This window comes from Paralichthys olivaceus, chromosome 11 (assembly GCF_024713975.1).
Source record: "Paralichthys olivaceus isolate ysfri-2021 chromosome 11, ASM2471397v2, whole genome shotgun sequence".
In the NCBI taxonomy this organism is placed as follows: domain Eukaryota; kingdom Metazoa; phylum Chordata; class Actinopteri; order Pleuronectiformes; family Paralichthyidae; genus Paralichthys; species Paralichthys olivaceus.
The window spans coordinates 21,394,920-21,408,647 of record NC_091103.1 but is presented as its reverse complement, the minus strand read 5'-3'; the positions used below and the strand labels follow the sequence as shown (position 1 = coordinate 21,408,647).

The 13,728-nt window shown below is 42.5% G+C and overlaps 1 protein-coding gene across 1 annotated transcript; it reads left to right on the top strand.

The window, feature by feature from the left end:
• Positions 1-305: 305 nt before the first annotated feature.
• Positions 306-10,168, top strand: tgfb1a (transforming growth factor, beta 1a). The gene is made up of 6 exons (XM_020088612.2): positions 306-2,316; positions 6,933-7,211; positions 7,324-7,564; positions 8,109-8,259; positions 8,716-8,826; positions 8,932-10,168. Exons 1-6 carry the CDS (start codon positions 1,983-1,985, stop codon positions 8,977-8,979), a joined length of 1,164 nt encoding a protein of 387 aa, XP_019944171.1. The 5' UTR covers positions 306-1,982; the 3' UTR covers positions 8,980-10,168.
• Positions 10,169-13,728: the final 3,560 nt, after the last annotated feature.

Below are 13,728 nucleotides of genomic sequence, written 5' to 3'. Positions count from 1 at the left end.
TTTAGACCAACTCGTGCCAAGTGCCTCAGCTCTTTGGCCTGGCAGGCCCTCACCTTCGCAGCCACCAGGTAAACGTGGCGGCCAGCTGGCGAGACACTAGATGCCATGCGAGGCTTGTTGACATTGTCAGTCATCATTGCCACAACCTCAGACAGGCCAGAGAGTGTGTGAGAGAGAGCTGGTGACCCTGACTGCTACTAACTCAGCGCGTTCAGCTGCTGGCTTCCTGGTGTGGATGAGCGGCAGGCAGCAGAGCTCTGTTCAACAGCAGATGTTTTACACTGTGGCCGTTACCCTCATTTCCTGGGCGGAGAGCTCCTCGCTCTATTAGACGAGTAACAGGAACCAAAAAAAGAAGAGTTAGAGGGAGAGTGAGAGGCAGAGGCAGAGCGAGTGAGTGCAGGAGAAAAGTTAGCTGAGCGACGAGCTCCCACAAATCACTTTGTCACCAGCAAGCTCTGACAAGCACTAGAAAAGAGGGAGCGCACAAGGAGAGAGGCAGGGAGTTAAAGAGAGGTGTGAATAGGGAGTTGTGTCAGAAAAGACTCAAGAGGGAGGGTGTGAAGGAGCTGTAGAGGGCATAAACGAGGTGATACCGATGGATGGATAGAAGGGGAGACAGGACACAGACGAGACTGCAATCTGATTCCCAAAGCAGCCTGAGAGGGACTGTTACTCTTGCTTCTGCTGCCGTTGCTGCTGCTGTGACTGGATGGTATACGGTCATTTAAACAGAAGGTTTGTCAAGCTTAATACTTTGTCACAGGAGGACAGATTTTCATTTACAAGGAGAGTTTTGCTGTGTTTTCATCTGAGAGAGTACACTAACATATCATTTTATATTTGAGAATGAAGACACAAATAGAATAACAGCTGTTCTCTCTGTGAGGCGTTGAAAGAAACTTCTGGTGAAGTGCAGCTGTACACAGATCACATGCTGTCGCTGCTGAAAAAGAGGTAGTCAGAGTGGTACAAGTTTGTCAGATGTTTTTTAATGTAGGGGCATTTCTTGACTGCATAGGTGTCTGACTAATTTCGTGGAGGTAAAACTTTTGAATACTGTTTTATACTTTCATTCTCTTCACTGTGGATACTTGATCAGCACTGGACTGACTCAAATTGTCAGAGAGTTTTATCTGGGTTGTAAAGGAAGCCAGAAGTCATCTCATCAAACTTCAACAACAGAGAAACAGGAAGGTCATTTCTACAGTTTAAGCATAGGACAGGTCATTGCTATTTTCTCTTTCTCAAAGGGGTTAGACATTACATCCATGTACAGAATAATCCTGACTGGTTGAAGAGACCTCGTGGGAGAGGACAGGAAGAGGACAGGAAGCCGTGTCAGCTGAAAGCCCTAGTGTCAAATGTATGTAAGTTGGGTGCTGCGTTGTACAACTCCCTTCACACAGACTGACTGTTGAGCAATACAGCACTGAGCTGACACGTGGAGGTAAACTTACTTCAATTTTATAGTGAACATATCAGTCACAAGTTGGTTTGTCGGTTCAGAAGCAGCTCTGTTGTGTTCCGAGTATCTGTAGATTGATGGGTGCTTCAGAAGTCTTCTGAGGCTTGGGAGCTCTGTCTGTGTGCATGCTTGATGGACTCTGTTAGCATTTGACAGCTGCACTCTGGACTCACTTCAACGTCACTGAGTTACCTGCGAGGCTGAGTCAGAGGCTGGCTCATCGCTCGATGTCTGTCTGCCCACAGGGATTCTCCCCACCTGCTTCTATGCAAACAAGCCACAAGTGTTGGGTGGTTTTCATAGCAGTGGCGGCAGCAGGGGCACTGGTAGTCCCGAACTTCTAGGACTCTCAACACTGCTTTAATTGTTCTCCTGTGGATAAATACTTGCGTCAGTCACACCTCTCCGCTGATTCACTATTCCCTGAGCATTGGAGGCAGGCAGTGAAAGAGAAGGTGAGGGAGGATTTACCAAAAAACCGAAGCACAGAAGCTGTTACAGTCAGGTTGGTACCATGAAGCTGGCACTGTTGATGCTCATGGTTGTATACACAGTGGGCAATGTAAGTGGCATGTCTACGTGTAAGACAGTGGATCTGGAGATGGTGAAGAAAAAGCGCATTGAGGCTATTAGGAGCCAGATCCTCAGCAAATTGCGTTTGCCAAAAGAGCCTGAGCCTGATCAAGCTGGAGATGACGAGGATATCCCCAGCACTCTGCTGTCGCTCTACAACAACACCAAGGAGATGCTGAAGGAGCAGCAGACTGACATCAAGACAGACATCTCCACAGAGCAGGAGGAGGAGGAGTACTTTGCCAAGGTGCTGCACAAGTTCAGGGTTGAGAACAGTGAGTACCAGATTACTCAAACATAAGTTGTTTTGCACACATGGACACCCGTTGTCATGGAGGCTTAACTACCCCACTAAGACTGTCAAGTAATGGTTTGTCTGTGATTTATGCTCCTACACACACACAACCTTGTAATAGTGAGAGTAATGCATTCCATAGCCCCTAACCTTAACCATCATAACTAGATGCCCAACCCTTACTCTAACCCCAGCCTAACCTTGGAAGCAGTCCATTGAAAGTAGGTCAGAGAGTTAGGACCAACCAAAATGTCACTTCTTAAGGTCTAGGCTCAAAATTATCCAAAATTGTATCTGGCAAACATTGCTTGTATTCTTGAAAGTGGTCATTCTTCTGATCTTACATCAAGAATTGTTTCTGGTAAAAGATAAATTAACCTGTGTCTACTTTTGTCAGCTCGCCACATCTTGGCATTTAAATCGCTGGGATCGATGGATGATGTAGTTACAGCCTAAATTAAACATAATTTGGCCAATGGCTGGTGTCTTTGCCAATATTCATCTATAAATTCCCTGAACACGTGTTCCCCTTCTGATCTCCACCCAACATCTTCAGGCAGCTTGACGAGTTCAGAGATCACAGACGTTACAAGTTAGCAGGACTGTGAGTTGCATCTGTTCCGATGCTCTTGCGCTGCTTTCATGGTATCCACAGCATTTTTTACTGCTTTATTAGCGCTGTTTGTTTGGCGAGCCTTTGTGTGCTGTTTGTGCAGCCAAATGTTTTTTGACTGTAATCATGCAATGACTCTTAAGCCATTATGATAAACATATTCTTTTGGTTTTGTTTCTTTGCTCCATTGTTCTCTACGTGCCCATACTCCTCTCTGTATCAGGCAGGCATCCACACTATCCCTCTTTTATTCACCACTTCAAAAGAAACAGTGGATGGACCGTGTGCAGACCAAAGGGAGAACAAAGAAACTTTCATAACGATGGGCATGAGTTTGTTGTGCTCAGATGAAAACCAGGAGGAAAAACTGAAAAAATTAGATTAGAGAAGACATGAAGTGCACTCCTTCACCCTCACCATGTCTACTTCTCTTTCATTTTCTGTTTTTTTTTCTCTCCGTCCCTTGAGGATTGGGGGTTTCCTGAAACTTGAGCATAGGGCTCTCCCTTGCTTATCCTGTCACCTGTTCTCCATCATATCTTTTCTTCCTGAACATTTTCTATTTTATTTTTATGTCTCTTTGCCCTTGATTATCCGTCTCTATCTCTCTCCTCCCCCCTTGCCGCTCTCTGCTGGGTTTCCTGAGCCTATTATCAGTGTGTTTGCAGCGTGTTTGTGACAGGGCAGCTTTGCAGGAAGGAAGGCAGGCTGATGGCCACTGAGATCTTGAGTGACTCAGGTCCGGTGCAGGCAGTGCCCATGGGGAGCATGTGTTTCCTACCTCTGTGGAATGCCAGTGAACACCCCTCCTCACTCTTAACCCTCAGTGAGGCTTCTTAAAACAGACCCAACCTCCACAACATTGAGAGAGGGTGAATGCCATGTGTAAATGCAATTATTTAAAAAATAAAATAAAAACTATACCTTTTTATGAGCGTGTGTGGGAGGCAATCAGGCTTCTGTTGTCCTGTGGGAAGTAAAAAGCAGGTTTATTTTAAACCTTCATGAACTGTCATTTATTTCATTTTATGGTTGTTTTTACTGCACACCCGGACTTAACTTTCCTGATTCCCCACAACAGCCTTCAGGGATGCATTGTTATAGTCTGTATTGTTTAGAGCTTAATAGATTTTATATCCAATGTGGTAACTATCTGGTGGATGAGGCCGAATTCCTTCAGTGAATTTGCAGTAACACCCTTCCTCGAAGCCCACACAAATTGACCTCTTATATTTAATATGGTGCTCGTCCAATGAACTCTTTCCACGTTTGGACATCGGCCACAGTACTGAGATGAACACCACAACTTAGGAACATAGAAAATAAAGTTGCTACCACCTTTGGATGGAGAAGCGAAGCAACGCGAGTCAGAGACTCCATGTGTAACACAGGGTGAGGTGGGGAAACAAGACATCGACCAGTGGGATATGGGAAGGTGGAGCTGAGCATATGAAGGAGGCAGGTATTTAGCCTGTTGCTGGAATCTGGTTCTACCCACTGGTAATTACAGGGCTGTCTCCCTACCTGTTACAACAGCTGTCTTGCGGATAGGCCCTGATTCAACACACAAATCCCCCCACACCCATGTTAGTACGCCGGCTCAGGTGCTATCTTTACCCAAATCTGAAAGAGCGAGGCCTTATATTGGTTCATTCGTTTAGAAGAAATTTTACATTACATTATTACAGTTCAGTGATAATCTGCCAGAGGTGATGTGAGCTGTGTTAATTAGAAAGTAGAAGTGAGGAAAGAGTTTACCCAAAAATATGCTGCCGCAGCCAATATGCTTCCTCCAGGAAGTGACTTAATTTCCTCTTTGGTAAACAATCCTCTCACCCATAACAGATTTATCGCAGTTTACGTAAACTAGCTAAAGACGATGAGTTTCCATGCCCGGTGTTGCTTGGTACGTCATCACTCTAAGTCACCACTCTCCACACGTACTGTACACGGCGGTGACAATCCATGTTTCCATTCATGCTCTCACAACCAAACATACAACTCTGCTCTGGGTGGGGCCATAAAATGTCATCTCGTTTCCCTTTGCACTCCGCACCAGCTCTTTTCAGTTTCACTTTGGCTTCAGTACAAGGGGTGAAACTCAACCTCAGCAGCAACACAGATGGTGATACTGGTAAACGATACACATGCAGCCTTGACATGGAGGATCCTGGTACAGCCTGGTTCGACTATGCAGCACAAGTATGTGTGGTTGCGTTGTGTAGCTGCTGTCAACAAGTACTTCCCGGACTTTAGAGTATGAGATACCCACTTTTGGCAGGCTGAGGCACATTAGACTTTCCCAGCCTGGATCACGGCCCTGGGCTTCAATTCTCCAATTTCTCTGCACCCCCACTCACACCGTCTACGCCTCACCTCTGTGAGTTAAATTCATATGAGTGCATTCTTCACTCTGCTGTTTTCTTTGCATTGACCCTGTTATACCCCCCTCCCTTAACCACCTCCTGTCATTCTCTTTCTACACAGCGTTTCACTCTCGACCATCTGCCTTCCTGCACTTATCTTTGCACGTCTTGATCTGACTAAATCCTCGATAATGTAACTCTGAAAGATTTATGTTATTAAAGCCTTCAGTAGCTTGGTTCTGTTTTCTGTCAGGCTCTGTGTGGGGGGGGAATGTTCCTGCTGTCATGTTATGGGCAGCCAAGGAATAGAAGTTGCTCAAATGGGCAGCAATCCTGTAAGAAAACAAAATGCTCTCTATGGTCAATTTACAGCTGCTGGAGTAGATGAGTGTTTGGCTGCACTTATGAATATTGGGTAATGGTGTAAACTTGGCCATTCCATTTTATGAATGTGTGTACAGTTATGAAAACCCTTTTTTCCCAAGAACTTCATGAAGTTAACTTGAGTAATAAACTTCCCACTACTACATTGCGTAGTAAATTACTGTGTTGTATGCGCCAAGCATGCGAATATCAAATAATAAAAAAAGTAAATACTAAAAGGGACTTTTCATTATAGTGTAAAAATGTGGTATGTTGATTCTTTAACTCATGTCTATTAACTGTTCCACTGCCATCCATGTTCTATTATGAAATAATTCATACTTTCTGTTGCTTAGAGATATTGCACAATGTTTTTAGTGTTTTGTACAAAGTTCACTGCATTTTTTGCTGTAATTAGGTTTTGCCAATTATCAAAAACACACCAGAGCTTCACCACCACTCCATAACCACAAAATGGAACAAAACAGAGAATAGAGGGAGAGCATAGATTTACAGTGATACTTTCTACTCACATAGTCTTGATTTAATAGCTATATTTTACATAATGAAAAGTTAAAATACTAATTTTACACATTTTGTTTTCGGTCTTGTTCCATTAATGTCACTGTTTGATGTGACCTCAGTGGATGATCATCTCAATTTTGCTCTGTGCCATATAGAAGATCCAAATAGAAATATTATCTCCCCTCAAAGTGACTAATGGATAACAGAGGTTATGTTTCATGTCCATGAAGAAAAAATGAGCTCTTGGCGCTTGGCAACCATCTAAATCTTTTTTTAAAGCCGTGGTAGAATTCCATTGTAACCATGTAACCATGTGTAATTTTCCTTTCATTTCTTAATTTACCTGCTATCGTTATTATTTCTGTTTACTTCTTTATGCACATGAATCTTGAATCTTGAATGTTTGTAAAATATATGTATTTTTTGTATGGATGTCAAGCTATGTGCACATTTATTATTGTTTCAGTACCTCAGGGGCATGGGGGGAGACTTGGGAAGGAGAAGGTGTATTTGCCTTTTATGATATATTTATTAAAAAAAGAACATATAATTCCCCTTCAAAGTTGTTAACCTTCTTTATGGAAAGAAGAGAAACCAGATTATAGGACAGCTGGTGTGAAATACACAAAGGATCAGAAATCGATTAGTGATATCAAGCAGATGACCTCATAGAAGATATCTGTTTAACAAGGCTCCAAATAAGTAATTCTCCCTTTTTTTAAATCACAGAAAAAAATGACACTGATCGAGATTCCAAAAAGATCCTGATGTACTTCAACATCTCTCAAATACGACAAAGTGTGGGGGATTACCGCCTGTTGACTAGTGCGGAGCTGCGGATGCTCATCCAGAAACCCATGATAGTCAATGAGCAGCGGGTGGAGCTGTACCGCGGGCTGGGGACGTCAGCCCGTTATCTTGCTTCCCGCTTTATAACAAACTATTCGAAAGACAAGTGGTTGTCATTCGATGTCACAGAGACCCTGCAGAGCTGGCTCAAAGAAACAGGTGGGTTCCAGTAAACAAGTGTAGCTCATAGTGATCTAGTGCTATGACCTTTGTCCATCTGCTTCCTTGATGAGTGACTAACCGGTTATGTTTTAAATTTCTGTCTCGCTAGAGGACGAGCGTTGTTTCCAACTCAGGCTCTTCTGTGGATGCAGCGAACACGAGCCAAACACGGACAGCAATTTCCGTTTTGTCATCTCTGGCATTAATCCAGTCAGAGGAGACTTGGTAGCAATACAAGAGTTGGGGCAGCAACCACCCTACATCCTCACCATGTCCATCCCTCAGAACACCAGCACCCACCTCAGCTCACGCAAAAAACGCTCCACAGATGCGAAGGATGCATGTACAGCGTAAGCAATCCTACACTGTAAATTATATTTTTTCATTGACCACCAAACAAAATGGCAGCTCACTCCAGTTAATCCACTTTATAAGTATGTGGTCATTTTAATATTTGCATTGTAAATGCACAGTATTTGCATGTGCCTCTCATTTACCCACAAACCGAAACAAGGCAAAGCTGCCATACCAGGCAGACGGCCTGGCCATCAGGAGCAATAGTGGTTTGTGTCTTCTTTTTCAAGGATGCTTAAATGTGTGGAACAGAGGAGCTGGGGCTCAGACCACAAACCTTGAAACCTCTAAACCACAACTGCACTGGAGCACTGGCTCTAGTTCGTTCTCGTTCTGTTTTTCATTTAACATGGTTGTTTTTAGGATGAGAAGACTTCTCAAAGACAAATTTGAATTCTTACATTAAAACTATTGTTATTGCAGCTTTAGAGCTGACTGATTTTCAGCATGGGAGCTCTTCAGACACTGTACTCTAAGATAATCTATCTATAGCATCTCATCATCTTATCAACATCACTTTCCCTTTTTTCTCTCATGCAGCCAGACAGAGACCTGCTGCGTGCGGAGCCTGTACATCGACTTCAGGAAAGATCTGGGCTGGAAGTGGATACATAAGCCGACAGGCTACCACGCTAACTACTGCATGGGATCCTGCACCTACATCTGGAATGCTGAAAACAAATATTCTCAGGTATAATGCGGTAGCATGCAGCTACTGAAAACTGACCTCAGAGCCACAAGTGTAGACTTTGTTGAAAATCTTGTGGTAGTAATCTGTATTTGAACATAAAAGTGTACTGGAATTTATATTAATCTTGGAACAATATTCTCTTCAGAGTGGAATAGCACTTAGTAAACTAACGAACTAAGATCCAAAAACTATGCCCTGGTGAAAATAGTAAAAGAGAAAGAAATCTGCACCAAAATGAAATAGCCCTGATTACACGTCTCATCTGTTCAGTAGATTTTTGTGTATGCAAGCAAAATCAATCAACAGACAAACAGGGGGGAAACAGGGGGAAATATAAATAAACAAACATAGCTATTACCTGGATTTTGTATTACTGTTGCTCTTGTACACGTCATATCGTTCATAAAACTCAGTTCTTTGTGTTCTTTTATTTCCATCATGTTTAATTGTTTACAGATTTTGGCCTTGTACAAGCATCACAACCCAGGAGCCTCTGCCCAGCCCTGCTGTGTTCCCCAGGCACTGGACCCACTGCCAATCCTCTACTACGTGGGCAGGCAACACAAGGTATATACACTGCAGCCAAGTAACCATTCTGAGGTGAAATGTTTGCAGAACAGTTTGATTTGAAAGCAAAACCTTATCACGTTACTGTATTACTTTTACTTTCAGGTGGAGCAGCTGTCCAATATGATCGTGAAGTCCTGCAAGTGTAGCTAAAAAAACAACATGGCACACTGCTCTGCCTCCCCTCAAACATAAACTGAGATAGAAGTCGTGTTTGAGACCAGAGGAGCACACAGATAAAGAGGATGAGAATAATGCAGACAAGAGAAAAGGAAAGTATTGAAAGTAATCTTTGTGGTCAAGCTGTCCTCCTTTGAGCTCTGCCATTATCATTTCGGAAGCACATCAATCCATGGACTTCTTATATAGATATTATAGATATTTGTATGTGTATATACTTCTTCTTTGCAGTACTGAAATATCTGTCTTGAAATGAATTAATTTATTTGTTGGTTGGACAGATTCCTAAAGAAGCGATACACATGTGTAAAAGTGTGTTGAAAGGATCAAAAGGATTTATTATGAACAAAAACAAAATTGGATAAAAGATGCCAATGGACATGAGGACCAGGATAACCTGGATGGAAGAGAGCTTTTGTTTTTACAAGTCTGATGATTGTCAGGGACATTTCTGTTTGACACATCATCTTCATGAAGAGGTCACAGTCAACGGTATTAAATTCCAGGCGTGTTGGGGTTTTCCTGGACAATAATGCTGCAGGTACTTTTGGAGAGAGTTCCGGCATAAAGGACACGAGAAACCGCAGGGACAGTCCGACCTGGGGAAACCCCCTCTGACTGAGAGGCTGTCAGCCGACAGAACGCTTCACAGGAACCGTCCATCAGTTTTACCTGCTCTGTTTGTTTATTTTTCAACCCACGTGAATTTTGCAATGCTTTTTCGTCACTGTGTTTGTGTTCATAATTGAATGTCAGCTTGTCCTCAGGCTGTCAAAGCCATGAGTAATATCACTAGTTGTGAGAGTGATGACACCATGTTTTTCTCCCTCTCGGGATTGACAGCGGGTGTGTTGTCTTTAGATGGTGAGGGTCAGGGGATGTGGTTGTGGTGTTGGTTTTAGGAAAAAACTTGATACACACTTTGCTGTTTTGTTAACCAATTGCAGGCAATTTATTGCCTTTTATTTCAGGACAAGTTTTTACTTTCATCTGAAGTGTGATGCGTTTTGCACAGCTCAAGAATGAATTAATTGTTTCTGATATGTTTTAGAAAAAAACAACACATTTTTTCTGTTTACTCTCTTTTATAGTGCACTTACCATTTGAAATTTGTATCTGTAAATATTTTAAAAAATTTGAAATAAACATTAATGTTAAATTATCATGTCAGAATGGAAGATTCTTTTTAGTTGGCAAAATAAAACCACATGAGATGTTTCTACTTGTCAGAGGGCGGTGTTGTGTAAGTGTGTGAATATTACACTTGTCAATGCTTGCATTTGTATGTTCTTGTTGTGATTACAAAAAGGGGAGAGGACATTTTAAAAAATGAGGAGAGAACTGAAACAAATATGATTTTATCTTGATATCTTGATAGTTTTAGGCATCGGAAATATTAACAGATGCATCTTGTTGAGGGGATGGTTAGTTTAGGTGAAAACTTTTTATCATTGTACACTTGAAACTCAGAAAATGTGTAGTTCAAGGCTGTAGCTCAGCACTGATGTGCAGGGCCCCCACCTGCACACACCTCCATTTTCCTCCCACACTTTTTCAGTCTCAGACTTCATGTCTCTCAGCTTGCAGCACACATACGCTTCTTTCAGTAAATCTTATAAACCCAGGTTGTGCAATTAAGTAATGAATGTCCGTCAGAAAAGAGAGATCTACAGTGGAAAGGCGTTGGCGTGTGCCAGGTGTGTGTGGTCTATTTCTGGGCAACCACTGGATGCCTGTTTACTTTGGACGACTGTAGACTGACTGAAGAAGAGCAGCAAGCCGACGGCTAAGCCAACATCAGAATTCCGGGATGCACAGCCCCATTCTTGGCTCTGCCTTCACCTGAAGGGATGCACACCATCCCAACATTTCTTCTTTTTTTTTTACTATCTCCATGCACCCACTCTACCCCCACCCTGCCAGCCCCACCCCTCTCCCTCAGTACTCAAGGGATTACTGGCAGCCCATGAGGCCGATTTGGGAATGAGGAGAGCAGGTCCAGACCCGTTGGTAAGTCCCAGACTTAAGGGCAGTGACTACATGGAAAATTAAACACACATACTCTACACATGCACATGAAAACACTGAACCCACTGACACACAGCCACGGTTCGCACATCAACGTCAAACGCCTTACATAAGCTTTGTGCGAGTGAGCGGTGCGGTGGATGCTTGTGCGGCTAACAAGGTGACAGTGATCTGTGCTATCTCATTCCAGTGCTGGTTGTGTTACCCAGGCCTCCTTTGGAAAGTACAGGAATGTTTTCCTGCGAGCCAACTCTAAGGGAGCTTGTTTAGAAAGAGCACATAAACAAAGTAAAGTGAAACATGATCAGCATAATTAAAGTTTGTCTCACCTCTTACTAAGATTCAGACAGATCTGCTGCCAGCTTTTGATGTTTAATGATGCTGTGGCACAATGTGTGCTGTGTTATCTTGGCAGGGCCGATGTAATTGGAATGCTAAAAGGCTTTTTTCTCTCCAAGAAAACATGACCATTACCGAAGCTAAACAAGCAAAACATGAGGTTTGTTGGAGGAGACAAGATCATTAAAATGAGTTTCTGAAATTTCCAGTGCTTCCACCTGCTTTACTTTCCCTGTAATGACCAAAGAAAGGGAATGAATGTCAAGAGGGTCATAAATCTATCATGGTGTTAATGGAACAGTCCCAGAGGGAAGTCAAACTCAAGTAGGCCTGTCCTTCTAACCAATGTTCATTTCTCAGCAGCTGCTTCCTCTCAAGGCCTCGAGGCTTTTTATGGGACTGAGACAAACTGCTGACACCTCCTGCCTCAGATTGAAGTACATCCCAGAAACCCTCCATCCATAGAGGGAAAAAAAAGGGGGGTGGGCACTTGAATACACGGTGCTGCGTTATGAATGTTACACAAGAGAAAGGAGTGAAGACGGATGCCTGCAGCATTTCAAGGTCAAGCAGGTGTTCTTTTACCACTAACACAATCCACGTGCTGCATTTATAGGACTGCATGAGTAACTAGAAAATTGTTGTGTTGATGCACTTCATCAGAGCAAATAAGTCATTCACTTCTGACATAATCGGGCCTTTAATTGCATCCATGTGCTGTGTTTCATCGTTGAGCATCTGCAGAAATGAGGGGCCCCTTTTCATGTAACGCCGCCTGAAACATTTTCTCCTCGTGGCCCTTTTACAAGTTCACGACGAAAGTCGACTGCGCTGAATTTGAGCTGATTCGCCACGACGCCGGCCTTGAAATGCTATTTTGGGTTCTGTCTTATTACAACATCTATGACATTTGCAATTATATGTCCACTGATCTGTTGCCACAACTGGTCATTAAAAGTGGAGCAGTACAGCGGCCTGGTGTAATTCCTGTGGACTCAGACGGAGCTGACTGTGACCTTAATAACACACCCCGGTGTCCTGCTGCTGCTCAGCTCCGCTCCACAAACACACAGCTGCTCTGAGCCATTGTTGCTCCAGGTGCTGAATCTGAGTGTACACACACACACACACACACACACACACACACACACACACACACACACACACACACACACACACACACACATGCACACATGCACACACGCACGCACACACACACACACAAATAAACATATATCAACAAACACACATTTCCTACGCACAGTTAGAACTGTGATGTAATTTTTCAAAACATATTATTTCAATTTTAAGTGTGTTTTGTCTAAATTAAGACATGTTCATTCAAGTTTCTTACAATAACATCTTAACTGATTTACATTGCTATAATAAAAGTTAGAAAACAACAGTTCTACTCACAGATAGATAGATAGATAGATAGATAGATAGATAGATAGATAGATAGATAGATAGATAGATAGATAGACAGATCTGTATCATGTTTTACTTCTTTTCACACATCTTTATATTTTTTAAATACATTATAATTATAACTATTAGTACTATTACTATTATAGAAGCAGTTGTAGTATTGACTTTACCTTAAAGTAAAGTCATATTTTCTTTACCTGATTTATGAGCCATATTATAATCACATTAAAGAATAAGTTATTTTGTTGTTTCACTTTGACTTAAAAACCTCCTCACTTCATATTTTTTTAAAAAGAAGTGAGGAGAACAAAAAATATCTTGTATTTCAGTGAAACGTAAATTCATAGAGTAGCACCACTGACTACAGAACAAAAAGCTCAGCAGCAAGCAGACGGGCTGCTCCACCTGTCTTTACTTCCATCCCTCTCACTCACACCTGCAGTTTAAGTGGAGATGGTTATCATGGCCTGAGTCAGCCTCTTTTCTCTGGGCTCCTCTCTCATCCCTTTGTAAACGGCTGCCAGCTCTTTGAAGAAGCTTTCCGACTTATCACCTGAACCAAACAACAGGCCGAGCGATAGGGGCAGGAGACAGATGAATGGGAATGAATGAATGAGGGAGAAAGAGAGAATAAAAGACCACACACACCTCTGCTTGATCTGCATCCAGCTCAAATGGTTTAATAGAAATAAACCGGTGGAACATAACATATTTACTAACAAAAGCTTGTTCTCTTTTCCCAAGATAAGTGGTTCACTCATATTAACCAGTAGCTAACATGAACACATGGAGGATCAAAGATGGAGGAGAAACTCAAACCCTCTTCAAAGTGAAAAGTACAAAGGGGAAAGTATGATAAACCACGTGAGAGTGTTTGAATGCGGTTACAAAGCAATGCTGCGCCCTGACTCATTTGCTGGACTTCAC